The sequence below is a fragment of the Motacilla alba genome, chromosome 6 (assembly GCF_015832195.1).
Source record: "Motacilla alba alba isolate MOTALB_02 chromosome 6, Motacilla_alba_V1.0_pri, whole genome shotgun sequence".
Taxonomy (NCBI): Eukaryota; Metazoa; Chordata; class Aves; order Passeriformes; family Motacillidae; genus Motacilla; species Motacilla alba.
In genome coordinates, this window is record NC_052021.1 from 4,307,948 (window position 1) to 4,327,313 (window position 19,366).

At 47.0% G+C, this 19,366-nt stretch overlaps 1 protein-coding gene across 2 annotated transcripts in view; it reads left to right on the forward strand.

The window, feature by feature from the left end:
* PRKG1 (protein kinase cGMP-dependent 1) overlaps positions 1-19,366 on the forward strand; it is a 372,025-nt gene that overhangs the window by 47,116 nt on the left and 305,543 nt on the right. For both annotated transcript variants that reach the window (XM_038141718.1, XM_038141717.1), the window contains exon 2: positions 17,224-17,390. In XM_038141718.1, coding sequence (XP_037997646.1) covers positions 17,224-17,390 — 167 coding nt within the window. The remainder of the gene's footprint in view (positions 1-17,223; positions 17,391-19,366) is intronic.

Consider the following 19,366-nt stretch of genomic DNA (forward strand, 5'->3'; position numbering starts at 1 on the left):
GTTTGGGGCGTTGGACCCGAGGAGGAGAGAATTGTGGTCAGCACAAGGTTTGCTCTGCCCGTCACTGCAGGCTTTCATCTGTCTGGCTTTTAGTGCTGATGAGTTTTTCTATCCCAGAGAATGCCTTAACTGTAATTGCTTCATAAGCACGGGCACTTGGTGATTAGAAATTACTTTTCATTCCTGATTAAATAGCAAGGCACGGTCTTTAACAAAAACAGGACACTTAAAATTCCAGTGTTCTCATTTCTGGGACATTGATTTTCACAGGCAGAAAAGCTTTCCTCAAATTTCCACCTAAAGAACAAACATTAATGCAGATATAGGTTAATTACAGGTTTGTCTAAGGCTTTCTTTTCCTAGTAACCTGAGACTAAATCACACAGCAATTTTTAAAATAGGGTTTATGTCTATTGGCAGTGTGCTAATGATGTGAAGAGTTTGGAATAGTTAAAGCTCAGGTTAAAAAGTTTAAGTGGGGTTTGTTTTTTTTTTCTTTTGTTAATCTGAAGGCTTTGTGGAGCCCAGCTTGATTGTCGTGGGGCAGAGCTGGTCACTTGAGGTTTCTGCTGCTGAGCTTCCAGCTGGCAGTGCTGGGCATATCAGTCCAGAAAAATGGAACTGGAGCACCTGCAGGGAGTAATTCTGCCTGGCACTTTCTTTGTCCTGCCTTTAGAGACTTCTCTGAGCTGGTCTGGGGGAGAATATGATAAACAGCCTGGAGAGGTCCCTTGCTCAGATCTGCTTTTGTTCTTTGACGTTGCTTGGTGGCACAGGACAGCCCTCAGCTCCCAGCCACCCACCAGCCCTCGGTGGAGATCACCAAACACAAAATGCCATCAGGAATTCAGGTTCCTGTGCAGGTCCAGCTGAGGAACGTCTCCGGTGCTGTGCTTTCAGCGCAAGGCACAGCGTTCAGCTGGGAATGCTGGGATTGGGATGGGCTTAGATGGGATTTCTGTGTTTGCTCCTTGGTTTGCTGTGTTCCTGGGGACCTGCCTGGGCTTTGTGCAGTGCCAGCAGCATCACAGGTACTGGTACCTTGGATTTAAGCAGTCTGCCCCATTTTGCTGTGCCATAATCACCACTCTGACCACTAAAAACCTGTTTATTTGCAATTGTTGTTAAGCGGATAAAGATTAAACCAGTGTGGTTTAATCCCAGAATTGAGGAAGGTTTGAGCACTGGCAGCTCTTGAATCCTTGTCTGACCTCCTGTGAAATTCATGTGGAAGTCCCAGTCCCTCAGGGCATCATTCCAGTACAGGAAGATGGCAGAGATCTGTCCAGAGGCAACGTTTTTGTCCAGGTTAAGCCTCTTAAACCTTGTTTAACTCCCCCTCAGCCCCAACCCCCTTTGCTGTTCCTGGCAGCTTTTCTCTCTGCCAGGCTTTTTCCTGGCATGACAGCCGAGCAGGATTTATGGCTGTGCCTTATCCAAACAACCTGTAAAAGTGTTAGAGAGTGTTTAAAAAATAATAGTTGTTATAATTCAAGTGAAGAACAAACAAACACTTGCATTCTCCTCCGTGTGCACAGACCTTAACTCAGAATGGAGGGGGGAAGAGTGGTTACTGGGAGAAATTTCTTTTTCTCTCTGAAAGGGGCTGTTCAAATGAAATATTCTGTTTTAATAACACAGAGATGTTAAAGCTCCACAGACTGCACACAATTTACTTGACCTTTATAAATAGAACAGCCTTGTCTCTCTATTGGAAAACAAAAAAAAAAAAACCCTGAAAGGAGCATGTAGATTTATTAACCAGCGCAGAGAAGAATTGTTAGATTTTATTCCTTGAGCAGGAAGGCAAATTGTCCAAGTAGGATTTGGAGAGAATAGCTTCACATACACCAGCTTTTTGGGATGGCTGCCAGAAAAAAATGAAAAGCAGATCCATGAAACTGGCAGGTGGAAAATGTTGTATTCCTGAGGTCTCCTGCAAGAGCTACAGTTTGGGAAGAAAGAAACGCTGGGATGGTTGAGCACCTCGTGAAGTTGGCCTCAAACTGTGCCAGGGGAGGTTTAGATTGGATAAAGGAATAACTTCTCCATTAAAATGATGGTCAGGCATTGGAAAGGGCTGCCTGGGAGGGTGGTGGAGTCTCCATCCCCGGAGGTGTCCAAGGAAGGTGTGGATGTGGCACTTGGGGACATTTGGTGAATGTGGTGGTGTGGGGCTGAGGGTTGGACTCAATCTTAAGGGCTTTTCCAGCCTCAGTGGTTCTGTGGTGGGAAGTGAAAGCTGCCAGCTGCTGGGATCACAGGCTGGAGTGGGAAAAGCGAGGGGAATTTAAATCTTAAATGTTGCTTTTAGCACCCATTTGGAACCACTGCACCTAAAGGACACCAGGGCTACAGATTATCAAAGACCTGGTAATTTTATTTTTGGCATAGATGGGGAAAATCATGGAATGGTTTGGGTTGGAAGGGATCTGAAAGCCCATCCAGTGCCATCCCATGCCATGGGCAGGGACACCTTCCACTGTCCCAGGCTGCTCCAAGCCCCGTCCAGCCTGGCCTTGGGCACTGCCAGGGATCCAGGGGCAGCCACAGCTGCTCTGGGCACCCTGTGCCAGGGCCTGCCCACCCTGCTCCCCAATATCCCAGCCCTCTGGCAGTGGGAAGCCATTGGGTCCAAGCAAGCAGAATGTCCCAGTTCCCTTAGCTGGAAGAGGTGGATTCCTCTTCTTAGTGTTCCATAATGGAGAATCCCAGGAGTTCTCATTGCTGGAGGGAAACTGTCTCGTAGGGACACGGTTAAAATACTTTTCCAAAATCTGCCTGTGCAACACAGCTGCCTGAAAGGCTTTGTTAGGTGAGCAGAGGTGTTTCATTTCAGATCAGGTGGATCTTTGTGGGTGAAATAGGGTAAATAAACTGAATTCCATTAAAAATAAAGGAATTTTTCAAACCTGCTGCACAAGGAGATGTGAAAGTGCAGGCCCCAGGATGAACAATGACCCACACAGGGTTTGGCTGCTTTTCTTTGGGTTTGAGTTTTCCGTTCAGCTCTGGCTGCTGTTGCTGTTGGGAGAACAGGCTGCATTTAGATACTAAAAAAGAATGCTGAAAGTTGGGCTGTTTTCTTACTGACTTGAAAGGCTGGAATGTTGTGTTGTTTTTTTTTTTTTCTTGAACTCACTAAGGGAAGGTGTGTTTTCCAAGAATTCCAGTGCCAGTTAATTTCATTGTTCAGTGTTTAACACAAGCTTGGGCTGATCTTTCCACTCACCTGCACTCCTGAATATATTGGATATTAGCATTTATGCAAACAGCTTGTGCCTGCATTTGACTTTAAAAAAATAACTGTTATCTTTAAAATGCACTTAAATTTGAAATTACACTTTTTGGGCCTGTTGGGATTAAACTGGATTTTAATTATTTCAGTTCCCTCCAGTAGTTCCTGTTTCCTCCATGGAAATAACTCTGCTCCTTGGCAGGCACGTTTTCTCCATCTCTTTTTAGCTCTTTCTGTGTATTCCTTTATGTAAATATTTCCTCAACGCAGCCTGTGGGGCATGGAACAGATTCAGAACATGAAGAAGAGTTGTAGCAGTGCTTTTCAGAAAGTGAACAAGGTTTCTTTCCTAGTCCTGTGAAATATTTGGGACAGAGGAAAGGAGCTGTTTCCCCAGAAACCCACATGTGCTGTGTTGGAAGAAGCACCATATCTGTCTCCTTGTGATGCACTCATGTCCTGTTCTGCTTTTTTTTGTGGGATCTTTTTTCTTCATTGTCATGGAATCACAGAAGGGTTTGGGTGGGAAGGGACCTTAAATCCCATCCAATTCCACCTCTGCCGTGTCAGGGACACCTTCCACTGTCCCAGGCTGCTCCAAGCCCCAGTGTCCAACCTGGCCTTGGGCACTGCCAGGGATCCAGGGGCAGCCCCAGCTGCTCTGGGCACCCTGTGCCAGGGCCTGCCCACCATCCCAGGGAAGGATTTCTTCCCAATATCTCACCAAATCTCATCCAAGGCACATCTGCTGTTTCCTTCTTCCTTTCCTCTTCTGCCACATGAAACCCTTGGGGTCCTTCTGACTCCTTGCAGCTCTTTTCCAACCTGAGTATTTCTCCTGGCCTGGGGCTCAGCTTTTCATTTGTTTTGGCTGCTGTTTGCTCAGCTGCCCCGTGAGAGCAGTGAAATAGCAAGGGGCAGGGATCTGCAGGGGGAGCAGGAGGGGAGAAAGCATTTGGGAGGATGGTGGAAGGAAAGGAAAGAGAAATCCACGGTGCTCTGCACTAGGAATGTCAAATGAGGCACTCAGACAAAAAAGGAACACGAGCCAGAGTTGCTGCAATGGGAGCGAGCATTTTGGAGTTAGGAGATGGTGTGGGAAGGTGATGAGACACGAGGGAGGTGGAAAAGGGGAGAGTTAAGTGCAGGATAGTAGTGCAAGGGAAGGAAAGCAGTCCCAGCAGTACATTATGGGAGCAAACTTCGTTTTCTGCTCATGTGATGCAGATGAAGGTAATGAAATTCTCTGCTCTCCTCTAGGATTATTTGTTCTGTCACAGTTCTCAGGCTCAAGATGTGGTTAGTTCTTCTCTCCAGTGCGCTATGTGGAGCTTTCCCGTGAACCAAGGGTTTTCTGTTGAGGACCTGGGCAGCGGCATGGCAGCTTTTGAACTGTAAATTTTGGGGCTTTCCTGGCTTGCTGAGGGAGGTAGAAGAGCTGTGTGCCTTAATGCTTGTTGTGTCTGTCCTCAGAGACAAGTGCTGTTCCTGTTTCCCCTTGGAATGGCCCTGTCTGTAAAGGGGAGAGCCTTCCCTTGGGAATACCTCAGTGGATCCCACGCTGGGATTCTGCTTCTCCAGGCTGTAACACCAGGAGGTCACAGTGGCTCCTAAAGACCAGAGTGAGTGATCTTCAAAACTTGCTCAGGGTCTGGAATGTGAAGCCTGTGAGGGAGCTGGGGAAGGGGCTCAGCGTAGAGAAAAGGAGGCTCAGGGGGGACCTTGTGGCTCTGCACAACTCCCTGCCAGGAGGGGACAGCCAGGGGAGGTCGGGCTGTGCTGCCAGGGAACAGGGACAGGACAAGGGGAAAGGGCCTCAAGCTGGGCCAGGGCAGGCTCAGCTTGGCCAGCAGCAGGAATTTCTGCATGGAAAAGGTGCTCAGGCCTTGGCAGGGGCTGCCCAGGGAGCTTTGCAGTGCCCATGCCTGGAGGTGTCCCAGGATGGGCTGGATGTGTGGCACTGTAGGCACAGATTTTGTGGTAATTGGGAAGTGGGGCTGGGGCTGAGCCTCATCCCCAATGGGTGCAGCTGTGAGAAGCAGGTGAACAATATTGATATTAATGAGCCATGGAGTGCCCAGGGGCACTGACCAATCCCACAGGGAGCAGAGGGCACACAGGTGCAGGGCATCAGCATGAGGGGATAAAAGGCTGGGCTGAAGAGCAGGAAGGGCAGTTGCTTGCAGCTTTCTGAAGTGGTGGGGTGTTACTCTGTGTGAGCAGATGCCTGAAGCCTTCTGACCTGGTAAGGTGTTACTGTGTATGGCCTGAAGCTTTCTGAAATTGTTTGGTGATACTCTGTGTGTCATGGCTGTCTCAGCTGTGACATGTGCTGTGACAAGCACTCAGTGCTCTGGGCTGGGGACAAGGTGAGCACTGGGCACAGCTTGGACTGGATGATCCTGGAGGGCTTGTCTAGCCTAACTGGTTCTGTGCTTTCACAGTCTCCATGCCATTCCTTAGCTTTCCTTGGGCAGCACCTTTTGTATTGCTGCATCCTTCTTTTACCCTTGTATGGCCATTCCTCTTAGGATTCCCTGAGGACACGTGATGCCATGAAATGTGAGGTTACTAGTTGTTCAAAAATATCTTCCCATTTGCCACAAACAGAGCATTTCTCCTTCACTATCTTTCCAGGCTGAAATTCCTGGAAACATTCAGTGCCTCTGGAGGAGAGTTACTTTGATCAAAGAAAAGGGCTGTTTCCTAATGTCCTTTAAATTCAAAGCTCTTCATCTTTCCCTTGCCTTCCATCAGAATTTGGTGCCTGCTTTCTCCTAGCCATTTGTCACTATTATTTTTCAAACCATTTCCTTTAAGTTCTCTCTATCTTGTGCTTACACGTGGCTGGATGATTGCAGGTGTCCCTGGAGTTTGTCTCATATGGTTTATGGGAATTAGGGAAATTTCTCTGATTCCCCAACCCACCGCCAATTACCTCCTGCAGATTGTTCTTTACAATCCGAGATTTTATGAGGACTTGAAAGCCCTGAGACTGGAGCTTTCCACGCCTGGGATTGTGTTTTTTGTGTTGTGGGTTTTTTTGGTGAGCAGGTTTCTCTGGAGGGGTTTGCCTTGTGCTGCTCTCATTCCTGCTGTGTTGGCATCCCTTCTGTGGCTGTGGGATCTCCCCTCCATGAGGACAGTGCTGAGGGCTGTGTCCTCCTGCTTCAGAGTTTGGGTTGTTTTTTTTTTTTTTTTTTTGTTACAGCCAAAGGCAACATCACAACCATGGGATTCTGAGTGGAATTCCTAAAACAGGATGAGCAAGGGCATTTCTGAGCAAAAGCCCTGTGTTGTTTTAGTACCACAGAGGCCAGCCAGAGTTAAAGAATAAAGTAGGGATTTATTAAAAAGATGTCCTCCATGGATCCACCTTGGGCAGCACAAGAGCCCAGCCAGGGCTGCACCCAAGATGAACCAAAATGGTCACAAAATGCCCGACTGGTCACGGGGTCTCTCACTTTGATAAATTCTGCTCCATTTGCATCTTGGAGTTCATTGTCCAGTTACAGCTCCAGCCCACGCAGTCCCATCCTGCTTGTTTTTCTCTCTCCAGTCCACATTGTTTGTGCTCTTGGGCCTGAGATTTGGATCATTTGTCCTTGGTCCCCAGCTGGAGAAGGAATTGTTTTGTCTCCCTGCTCTGTGCAGAGAGTTCACCATCCCTTAATGTGAAGCTCAGACCCACACACTAAAGCAGCACAGAATCTGAAAAATAGAAAAGCTAAAACCTGAGGCACCACCCCAGCCCAGAGCACTGAGTGCCACCTCCAGCCCTTCCTGGGACACCTCCAGGCATGGGCACTGCAAAGCTCCCTGGGCAGCCCCTGCCAAGGCCTGAGCACCCTTTCCATGCAGAAATTCCTGCTGCTGGCCAAGCTGAGCCTCCCCGGCCCAGCCTGAGGCCTTGTCCTGCCCCTTGTCCTGTCTCTGTTGTTCCCTGGATTCAGGGAGTTGTGCAGAGCAGTTGTTGGCATATTCTTCAAAACTCAGCGGCATTGTCACGGTCAATGCTCATGCAGTAGAAATAGGAACAAGAAAATAATATTTGGAATGTGCCAACCTCTCCCCCACCTGCCTTTGAATGGAAGGAAGGCAGCAGCAGCGTGGCCCTGCTCCCAGCCCCATCCCCCTGCTTTTCCACAGACACCTCCTGAGCTTCCTGCTGCTGCTCTTTCTCCAGTTAAATGTTATCAAGTTGTGTGGCTGCTCAGAGTTCATCTTGCCGGCCACAAGGTGCTTGTCCAGCTCTAATCTGGTTTATTGGCAGGCTAGACAGAGCCTGCAGGATATGCTCCCATGGCTGTATCCTGGAGTGACCCTTCTGGGAGGAGGCACATCTTCCCCTTCCGTCCCCACTGGCCGCTCCTTGGTCCTTGTCAGTGGGGAGTTATTTGGGTAATGCCACATGTCTTGCAAATATTTATGTCCCAAAGCCTGCCTGCAAATGTCAGGCCTCCTGCTGACTCGTGAAGCAGGAAGAAATAGTTCTCCCTAAAATCCTTGGGAATATTTATTGGGAGACTGAAGCTCTAAGCACTGTCTGCATTCCACTGCCACACGCCCATGGCATTTCAGCCAGGGACTTCTCCAGGCTGGAGAGAGCTGATGGAACTTCCCTGGTGGCAGTCCCATCCATCACAAGCGCTGGGTGAATCAGAGTGAGGGATGTGAAATCTCTGTCGCTGCTCTCCCCTCCCCATTCATCACAATTCCTGTGAATCCCCCTCCTGAACTTTCACTGGAGCAGCTCTATATTTCCCTGGCTGTGACAGCATTCCCTGTGGATGTGTTTGTCAGGGAGGAGCAAAGTGTTTCTGCAGAGCACATCCATCTCTCCTGGCCCACGGTGCACTTGGAGGAGCTCCTGACGTGTTCTCAGCCTCTAATCCAGGAGAGCAGAGTGAGCTGTCTCTGCTCAGAGGATCTCTAATTGGATTTCTGCATCTATGTAAATTAGGTTATCATCCCCTTGGCCGATTTCCTGCCCATTGCACCAGGGTGAAGCCATCTCCGTGGTGGCCATCAGTAACTCCCTTCTCCAGGGAATCTGGGTGCAGCTCACTGCCCACACCTTCATTTATCCCCTGGGAGCCACGCAGACCTCCAGAGGCACTGACAAACTTGGGGCAACTGTTGGAGTTGCCATTTAGCTCCACTCCTCATCCCTGCCTCCCGTCAGGGTTGCTGCTGGGACTGGAAGCCCACATGGATAATGGTTTGATGGATGGAGAGACTCCTGCCTTTCAACTCCGTGGTTCTTTTCAAGATCACCGTGACCTTCAGGATGTGTTGTCTGGGTCTCTGTGACTCTGTCTTGCTCACCGAGCTCCTTCTGGAGGAGTTTGGGTTATTTCTGGGTTCCTGGGAGTGGAGACATATGGGGACATGTGTTTTCTCTGCTATTTTTGTAGGTGCAAGAAGGCTCCAGCACAGCTGTGCTGGATGTGAGCGCTGAAACTGTGAAATGCATGGGGTAACACCCCTCTGAAATCTGCTTGGTTTTGGCCAGGCCTCCCTTAGAGACACCCACCCCCCTTTACCATGACTTTGCTGCGTGTTCTGGAAGAGTTCTGGAAGAATTTCTGCATGGAAAGGGTGCTCAGGCCTTGGCAGAGGCTGCCCAGGGAGCTTTGGCGTGCCCATCCCTGGAGGTGGCACTGAGTGCTCTGGGCTGGGGACAAGGTGGGCACTGGGCACAGCTGGGACTCCGTGGCCTTAGAGATCTCTTCCAAGCCAAATGTTGCTCTGATTTTGTGTTTTCACCTCTCGTTAGCTGCCCAGAGCTTCTGCTGTTTGCTTCGGGTAATCAAGGAGCTGCTTAATCCTGCTCCGAGGGCTTGGTAGTGGTTTCTCAAAATGCAGCTCATGTGGGAGTTCCTCGGAGCTGTCAGAGAGTGCAGGAGGAGGCAAATTGTGCTGGCAAGAGCCAACTTCTTCTCCTGCCTGAGCCTGCCAACATTTCTGGTATCTAAACCTGGGGCTTTGTAGGATGCAAAATAGGAGCCTAAAAAAGGGCGGTAAATTAAGATCTGTGGGGTGAGACACGTTAAAATGCAAGTTAACCAACTCTTGCCTACAGTATTTTTACACCAACAACAATTTTCAGCGTAGGTGAAAGGGGATTTGAATATTTTTTTTTGCTGGAATGATTTTTCTTTTTAAATGTTGAATGCCAAAATATGATATAATGAACAGCAGTCTACTGATATATTTAGAAATCCTAAGTGGAGCTGTCTGAGCAACGTTCTCTGCAGAGCAACTCGGTTCTGCAACTCTAAGTTGTATTGAAGTGCAAGAAAACTTGGAAATGTGGAAGCTATTTTCCTGGCTTACAGGTTTAGATCAGGGCAGAGTTGCTTAACCTCTTTTTAAATTGGTATTTTGGTTAAAAATTTGAGTGGACTCTTGTGAAGAACATTCTTCCATCCAGCTATTCAGGAGCAGCCTCGCTGAAGATGCTTAAGATCCTGCTCAGAAATTTCCCCTAAAACCTGAAGATGGGCTCAGCCTCGCTGAAGATGCTTAAGACCCTGCTCAGAAATTTCCCCTAAAACCTGAAAATGGGCTGTGGGTTGTGTGTAGTGGGAATGGGAAGCCTTGTAAAGAAAATCCACAAGTGTATTTAAAGGCCTTCATGTTACTCGGTCCCAGACTTGAATCCTACTCTTATTCCCAGTTACTGAGACAAGAATAGCTCTCTGGAGTTATATTTAAAATTCCCTTGAAGGAACATCCAGAGTGGGCTTTATCCAGAGCCAAAACAAACAGCTAATGCAGAGTTAGCAGCTGTTAATGGCACTGGAGCCCAAACAAGCCCCAGATCTTACCCAAAGGTCTGAGCTTTCCTCTCCTGCTCTGCTCCTCGGGGTGAGTTATGAAGAGATCCGTTTGTTCCCTTGCAGGTGTTAGGATCTGAAGGCGTTATCCAGCATTTCACCCTTCAGGAAGTGCCCTGTGCTGGGGGTTTGTTCCTGCTCTGGAGCTTTGCCACTCAAGGCCCTCAGGGAGGACCCTCCACCTTGCCTTGGCACCAAGAATTTCACTTCGCTTGCAAAAGCAGCTTTGCTGAAGGGTGTGGGCTTCAGGCTGCTGGTTTAGGGATTAAATAATCGTCCTGGCAGTTCTGCTTCCTACCTCTGGTTCTTAGGTGGGAACCTAGGAGCTGACAATATTCCATAGCCCTGGGAGGGGTTATGCTGGGAAGGGAGGAGTGCCAGGAATGGGTTTGGATTGCTGTCTCTTGATGATGCTCTTTTTGGTATCACTGAAGGCTTTGTGGGTCTCAGCTGCCAGTTTGGAACCTTTGGATGCGTGGCCAGGCCATAGGAGATGAGTTCTGCAGATACTTCAATGTAAGGAGGACACGGAACAACTCCTGGAATTACTGGAGGCACTGGAGCAGCTTCCCTCTGGAGCCAGGCTGGGAGAGCTGGGGCTGTGAGAAGGATGTGTGGAGACCTCACAGCTCCTTCCGGGGTCTGAAGGGGCTACAGGGAACCTGGAGAAGGACCCTGCATCAGTAACTGGAGTGACAGGACAATGGGAATGGGTTCAAACTGCCAGAGGAGAAATTCAGGTTCCATAGACAGAATAAACTCTTCTCTCTGTGCCCTAGCACAGAAAAGCTGTGGCTGCCCCTGGATCCCTGGCAGTGCCCAAGGCCAGGCTGGACAGGGCTTGGAGCAGCCTGGGACAGTGGAAGATCTTTGGGACAGCCCAAGGGAGGTTTAAGGAGGTGATTTTAAGGTCTTTTCCAACCCAAACCACTCTGGGATTCTATTCCAGAGCAGAGCTGAGTGTGTGCTTTAGTCTTGCATACTCTTTGAACTGCACAAGGGCTTAAAACAGAGTTAGAAGCTCTGCAAAGGTGAGCTTTGAGCAAAAAGCTTCCCCAGCCCTGCTGGAAACTCTGCTTTTTTGTGCCGCTTGGAACGGACACCCCCTTTGGAAAGGGAGATACATCTGGAGACAGCTTAAAAAAAAAAATCTGTCTAACACTTCTTGCTGTGTATTTGTATCCTGCTGGACAGTTTCTGGAAAGCTGGAGCAGGCACAATCCTTGGCTGTGTTATCCCTTTTTAAGGAAGATTTTTTTTTTTTCTTTTTCCATGGCCACATTTTCTAAAAGTAAACACTTCACAGTGTAGATTTTAAACAGTTGTTGTAGGGATTGGCTGGGTTTTTGTATCCCTGCTCAGATTTGGGGGCAGAGGCTGCATGCTTTTTTTCCATACTTCTTATCTCTCAAATCAGATTAATTCCTTGGGCAGGGATATGGAAGGTCCCAAAAAGTAGTTTATACAAATAATTTGGATTTTTACAGCAGTGATGGCCCTAGCCCAAAAAGGTGCCACTGGTTGTAGTAGCTTTGAGCTGGGTTTATTGTATGAGTAAGTAAGAAGTTCTCCTCTCCCAGGACCCTGTGTTTTTACTTCTGTAAACTTGAACTCTCTCTGTCTCCTTGGTCAAGTTCCTGTGGGTGTTTCCCTCCTAAACATGGAGATTTAGGTTATTAGTAGTATTTGTTAATTCCTGATGGGGGAAACTCCAGAAAAAAAAAAAATACTCCTTCCTCCCATTAGTATTGGCATATTGAAAAGTTTTGTTCAAAGTTTTGGGATGGAAACAGCTAAATGGTCGTGCTTATTTTTGTCACTCCAAAGTGTGTTTTTTTCTTCCCATTTTTTGCAGGCACCTTTCAGCCTGTTCAACCAGTACATTGCTTCTCATTTTCCTTACTAGTAGTAACTAGTAAGGCAGGCAGTTTCAAATGATTTTGCTTCAAAGCTGTGGTGTTAAACACCCTAAAATTAAGAATTGTGTCACTAATCTTTAAATTGAACTCTTAATTTCTTCTTTTTTTGCTGACCCACCTCTGTTTAACCAGCTCTTGCTAGCAGCAGATTCCCTGGGGGATGGTTCCTGGGTAGCTGCCCTTGACCCTCAGGTTCCTGCAGGCTCCAAACTGGGGCTGCACCAGTCCAGGGTGTGGTGGGAGGGCTTTGGTTTCTGGAAGCATCCTTGGAGGGGTCTGTCAGAAGATTTTCCATCTGCTCCTAAATGTTTCCCTTCCTTAAAAGCCATCAAGTGGCTTTTCCACACTGAAATGAGCCCTTCTGGGATGAAGAATAACTTTGTGTTCTAATATTTGTTGTACAGAAGGTACAAACCCAGCGTGGGGGAATGTGGCTTGTGTTGCTCAGAGGGAAGAGCCTGGGATGAGCATTTCTTGTGCTCCCTGGAAAATGGGAATGCCTGTCAGGATAACACCAGCCTGTGCTGCAGGGTTGGCTGTTTTACTGCAGGCATTGCAAAGCATCCTGGAAGGGACCTCAAAGCCCATCCAGTGCCACCCCTGCCATGGCAGGGACACCTTCCACTGTCCCAGGCTGCTCCAAGCCCCAAAGTCCAACCTGGCCTTGGGCACTGCCAGGGATCCAGGAGCAGCCACAGCTGCTCTGGGAATTCCATTCCAGCCCCTCACCACCCTGCCAGGGAGCAATTCCTTCCCAATATCCCATCCAGCCCTGTCCTCTGGCACTGGGAATCCATTCCCTGTGTCCTGGCACTCTGTCCCTAGTCCCTCTCCAGCTCTCCTGGAGCCCCTTTAGGCACAGGAAGGGGCTCCAACGTTTTCCTGGAGCCTTTCCCTCTCCAGGTGAGCAATCCCAGCTGTGCCAGCCTTTCCTCCCAGCAGAGCTGCTCCATGCCTCTGCTCATGCTGGTGCCTCCCCTGGGCTCTGTGCAGCAGCTCCAGGTCCCTCCTGTGCTGGCCCCAGGGCTGGGGCAGCTCTGCAGATGGGCTCTCACCTGAGCACAGGGCACAGGGGCAGAATCCCCCCTCTCGAGCTCCCCACCCTGCTGGGAAAGCATCTCAGGGGTTTTATTTCCCACCTGTTACAAACCAGTATTTTTATTTATGTCCTGCCTTTGTGCTGGTGGATGTTCATAGCAGGGTTTGAAATTCAGCATTTTATGGCCACTGCCAACTTTTAACATAAGGCTTTCCACAGCTCAACACGGCCTCTGTGCAGGGCCCCTGTTTGCTGGGACAAAAACCTAAATTTCTTTGGCTTGTTGGGGATGCTGGTGGCTGGCTCTGGTTGGGCTGGGGGAGCAGAGCACCCCAGTAGAGCACTGGGAGGGATGGATGGACACCCCCCGTGTGCTTTGCTCCTGAGAGACAGCACAACCAGGTTTTTATGCATGAAGTGTGTTTGTAGGCAACTTGTTAAGGTTCTTTTTGCATGACTTCTGCAAATTCGAATGCAATTAGCTTCTTCCTCCTGTTGCCTTATTAATTACCGTGATGGACCTAAACTGATTTGGGACAGGATGTATCACAGAGGATTGTGCCCTCTTTTTAAACTCTTCATCAAGTCTCCAGCACATTTGGTCATTAATCTTTCAGGAAAACAGGGATGGCTTGGTGCCAGGCTGCTTGCTCTGGAGAGGAAAGATGGCAATAACTGCTTTCTGCTCTGAGTGACCCTCTGAAGGCAGAGACATCCACTCCAGTGCTAAGTAAATATTCATGGAAATCCTCCTCCTTCAGACAAGCTCATTTGGAAACAGTCCTGCTGCCTTACAAATACTGTAGGTTATTTTGTTTGTGCCTTGTTCCTATTAGAAACCTGAACCAGAAAGCACAGAAGAAATGCTGGTGGAAAATAAGAGGTAATGGAACAGCTGTATCTTGTTTAAAGCACTTGCTTGCCCTGGCAAGAGTGTGATTTTTAACCATTTAAAATACTTTTTATTCTGTATTACTGGGTAGATTCCTGTATTCACATGTGTGGGATAGCTGCTGTTTTGAAATAGTGGTGATGATTAAGGCATGGCATGGTTTGGAGAAGCATTTGTTATTTGAATAATTTGTGTTGATTTTTTAATTTGAATAATTGGGAACCAGGAGTCAATTCATGTGCTCTGAGGTTCATCAGTTTCTGGGCTGGTGACAAGGTGGGGATTGGGCACAGGCTGCACTTGATGGTCTGGGAGGGCTTTTCCCACCTGGGATTGGACATAGGAATAAACACAATAGAAAAAAAAAGCCTGTTTATTTGAAATGGCTCCTGTGAATTACAGGGAAAGAAAAGATAATAATAATAATAAAATAATGTGGAAGTTGCTGAAAGCCTGACACGTGTGAGTGAGTGGGACTGGCAAGCCAGAGTGCATGAATAATTTTTCTGAATTATTAAGAGTGATGAAGATTCTCTCACAGGGAACAATAGAGGAGCTCTGCTTGTAGCTCTGACGTTGTATTTTTAGGACCAACTCATTTTCAAGTGTGTCAAACTCTGCTTTTTTTCTTACTCTATGCTGAAAGATGGATGGAATATTTCCTGCTGGAAGGGTTTGGAGCTCCCAAACACTGGAGGGTGGTTTAGGCTGTGGTGGGAGGGGTGGAAAAAGATGATTTTTAAGGTTTTTTCCAACCCAAAGCAGTCTGGGATTCTGTGAAATACTCTCATAAATAAGCAGCTGCCTTGCAAGGTGGTTTTGCTCCTCCAGCCAGCCCTGTTTAAGGGCAGCTGGAGGTGCTTTTCTCACAGGCTTTGTAGTCCCAGTCTCATCTTAACCAATTATCCCTACTAATAAAGCCTATTTTGCTCACATTCAAGCATGACTGGGTTATTATCCAGCCCTTTCCGTGCGGGTATTTAATTCTAGGATGCTCAGATGTGGCAGAGATGAAGCTGTGTTTCATTGATGGCCCAGCCGACGTGTTTTCCTTCATGATGATGTATTTTGTAGGGTGGTTAAAAGGGTTTGGATGACTTGGGGGGACTCTGAGCTTGCTGTGATGTTTCCTGTGTTGAGGACAGAGACTGAATCAGGTGGTTCAGATGTTCTCTTACACATCTGAGATCATATTATATTATTATTAATATAATATTGATAATATTATTAAGCTCTTGAATTCTCTAAATTTGTTCACTTTGGGTCTGTTTTGCTGCTTCTCTCCCAGCTAGAATCATAAAGGCTGAAAAAGACCTTTATGCTCTTTGAGTCCAACTGAGTTTTCCTGTTCCTTTGCTGTTGTTTGGACCAAATTTCCCAACTCCTCCTCAAATCCTTTCCCGTGTTCAATTCCAAGAAGGGGAGAGTATTGTTTTGTGCTGAGCATCTCTAGAGCCAGAGGGAGGTTTGACTTGGGGCGGGAATTCCCTACTGTCTTTTTGTTTCTTTTGACTTTTGCAACAACAACAACAACAACAAAAAAGTCTTTTGACTTTTGCAGCAACTCCATTTGAAATCCTGACTCTATCAAGGAGAAATGAAAAAAATTTGGAGCCTTGGAATGAAATAAAAGCCTGGAATTGGAATGCAGGTTGACAGGATGAACACAAAACCTTTAATTAGGCTTTCTCTGGTGGCTGGTTGGGCAACACCAGTAAGGAGCTCGTTGTTAGGAGGATTTGGGGTGGCTGACAGAAGAGCAGTCAGGAGCTGAATCAAGGCACAGCAGGGAAAGCATCATCTGGCAAACGGAGGAAATGGGATTGTGCAGCACCTGGTCAGCCTTACAAATCCCCAGCTTTGCTGAAAGGAAGGCATGCCCTGGGTGCAGGTTTACCTGGGGGTCCTTCTTTGCGCACAGGAGGGGATGGAGAGGCAGCCAGGGATGGGTGTGAGGGCAGATTCCGACTCTCAGGAATGGTTTTGTGGTGTCCTGAGCCTGCCGCATCCTTGGCAGCCTGGTCCTGTCCCCTCCTGCCCTTCAGCAGGGTCACTTCTGGTGGCCTCTGGTGTCCAGTGGAACGAGCTGTGTTGAAATAACCTCCAAACTATCAAAGGAATAAAAAGAATCTTAAACATCACCGTGCTGGCAGTGTGGTGGGTGGAACCCTGAGCTGCTCTAACCCTCTGCAAGGCTGGGCTGGTTTGGTGTCAGATTAAGCTCTTTTTGGATTTAGAGACTGGGTAACTGAGAGGTGTTTTAAAAAACTTCTGTTTTCAGTCTTAGGAGAAGGGTGAGACAATACAGATGTCATAATTCATGTCATTACAATCAGAAGCCAATTATTTTTAAATTATAATACACTATAAATTTATAATTATAATACACTACAATGCCTTTTTCATAGTTCTATTTCTCTCAAGTATCTAGTCATATTTGTAAGGCCCTCCTTCAGAACTTGTTTCTGGTTCCATTTCTCTCTCCACAATGTCTGTCCTGTTCCATGGCATTTCTAAGTCAGCATTTCTTATCTCAAGGTTTGCATACACTACGTGAGCCTTCAACCAGTCTTTGAGAATTCTCTACAAATTCATTTCCCACAGTTTGGGTCTCCCCAAGTCCCACTTTGGCTCTTTTCCAAGAAGACACGACCCATTAAAGTGCTTTTCTTTGAAAACTTTGCTTCATATTCACCTTTCCAACAGCTAAATCCCCCCTGGCTGCTCAGGCAGGGAGTGCTGGCTGTGAACAGTTCAGCCCCCTGGGTGAGGAGTGAAGGGCTGGGGAGCTGCTGTCCAGCCTGGAGGTGTTTTAGGAGCTTTATCTTTAGGAGCTTTTGGTCTAGATCAGGATTTAACACTCTCAGTTGTCCACCTGCACAAGTGGATTTAGGGACTTTGTGCCAAATGCCTCCTGTAGTGATTATAATATAAATACTCAGAGAATCCGTGCAGTGTCACCCTTTGGTGTGCTCCAGTTTGTATAATTAATAGAAAATATAATAAACCAAGTAATAAATCTGTTACCTTCTTGTTTGTGCTTCCTTTCAGTTTTGTGTATGGAAGATATTCCAAGTAGCTGTGTTGTTGTAGATGTGAAACTTGTAGCTAAAAGAGGATTTTGCAACTCCACAAAATCTATTTTTATTGCAATGCTGGACGTGTCTAAAGCTTATTTACAAAAAACAATTGCAAGTTCACATCTCTGTAATTTTTTTTTCTTTGACTTCTCTGCACATTTTTAGGGAAAACACTGATTTTTTTTTTTTTTTTTTAATTTATTTGTGCCTCAGGTCCAAGGAGCTAATAAAGGAAGCGATCCTTGACAATGACTTCATGAAGAACCTGGAATTGTCCCAGATCCAGGAGATTGTGGATTGTATGTACCCCGTGGAGTATGGCAAGGACAGCTGCATCATCAAGGAGGGAGATGTGGGTTCCCTGGTCTACGTCATGGAAGGTAGGGTTGGCAAAGATCTTATTTATTTCTTTTTTTTTTTTTTTCAACACTTAGAGACAAAACCTTTCGTGGGAAAAACGGTTTCAGAGAAAGAGGATGTCTAAATATGGTTGCTTAAAAATTGTGTGGACTGCTGTTGCCTGGAAAATTCTGCCTGGATTTGTGTGCCTGCCTGGCTAAAGAAAGGAGGTGAAAGCTGTTAACCCTGCACTGGAATAAACCTCCCCTAAGCAGAGTTGCTGCGCTTGGAGGTGATGGTTTGCTGGATAAATGAGGATTTCAGCAGAAGGAAGGGTGGTGTGGGGATGGCAAGTGGCTGTGGAGCAGGGAGAAGGTGCTCACAGCCTCCTTCCAGGTGGAAATGTGGGTACAGCACGCAGGGCTTTCCACAGGAGAGACTAATTTTCATCCTTGGGAGGATGGAAAATGGTGTTGGTGCATCCTGGGCACAAAGGAAGAGCAGCCCCTGTGCTCCAGCACGTCTGCTTGTTCCCAGGATGTGCTGGGGTTTTTCATTCAGCTTTGTAAGAATCTTCTAGCAGATGTTGGCAGTGCTCTGCCTTTCCAAAATCCCAGCTCCTTGTGCTTGGTGTCGCCTGCTTTCCTGGTTGTCTCGCTCTCCATGTGTCAAGCTGAGCATATTTGGTGTATATTTGTGCTTTTTATTGTTAAGGAAGTGCATGTCAGCTGTCAGAGTTACTGAGCTGGATCAAACCTCGTGTGCATCCAGTGTGGCTGATCCTGAGTTCTCAGGGAAATATCCCTGTTTTCCTTCCTGCTGTGATTTGGTACCACAACGGATAAATGCTTATCAAATTCTTCTTCCTCCTCACCAGAACTATCTGGTGGACTCAAACATTTTGGCCAGATAACACCTTTTCACTTGCCCATCTATATTTTAATATCTGAAATTGTTCTTTTAAACAAAAATCTTTCCAAGGCAGTAAGCCATCCTTTAAACAAGCTTTCCTGCCAAATTCCTCATGCTGTATAGTTGCAAATACTCCTCACTGGTTTCCCAAAACAACTTGAAGCTTCTGTCCTTTTAAGGTTAAGTCCTTTCTCAAGGCACAGGTTTAATTCCTCTGGTTTTTCATCGTTTTGTATTTTGCCCATTGAAATGGTTTTTCTGGGAATTATGTGTTGCCACGCCCAGCACTGCATGGAGAGATAGATTTTAGGTTTGCATGGAGAGATTTTAGGTTTGCATGGAGAGATTTTAGGTTTGCATGGAGAGATTTTAGGTTTTCAGTCCTCTCAATACAGAGACTACTCTGAGGTACACAATCTGTTCTGTTGATGATAAAAAACTGCTTTAAAATCACCCTTGAATGGTATTTTCTTCCTAGTGGGAATGTGGAGGATTTGCCCTGTGCAGTTTTGTGCTCACTTCCCAAATTCCCCCCACACCAGAGGTTTGCTCATGGAGTTTTTGCTGCCTGGCTGCTTTTGGGATGTTGTGTTCAATACTGTCCCTTGGAAAAGCCCCAAAGAACAGGACATGTTGGAATCAGGGTGTGTTTATCTCCTGCTCAGCCTCTTCCCACTCCCTGGAGCGGATTTTGGGGGGGGTTTAGGGGCAGAACTGTTTCCAGCATGGTTTGGGATATTGAGCACTGCTTGCTACTCAGATAACCCTTTACTGCTGATAGATTTTATCATATTTACGTTATTATTTAGCCTTGTGGTGAGGAGTGTGCAATAAATGTGTGTCAAAAACCCAATTTTGTGTTTTTTGGGCACTTGAGGTTTTCCATGTTCTCCTGGCAGCCCTGTGTGTGTGAGGGCACGACTTGGCTCTTCCCTTGGCTTTGTAACTTAATTTAAGATTATTTAGATAGCTCCCTAAATATGCATAATGCTTTGCAAACCCAATTATGGAGAGTTTATAGTCTGTGTTTAGACATAATGCAATGAGTGATGATGAAGTCATGGAAATGGGAGAGGACATTATCAAATAGGTTATGAGAGCTCAT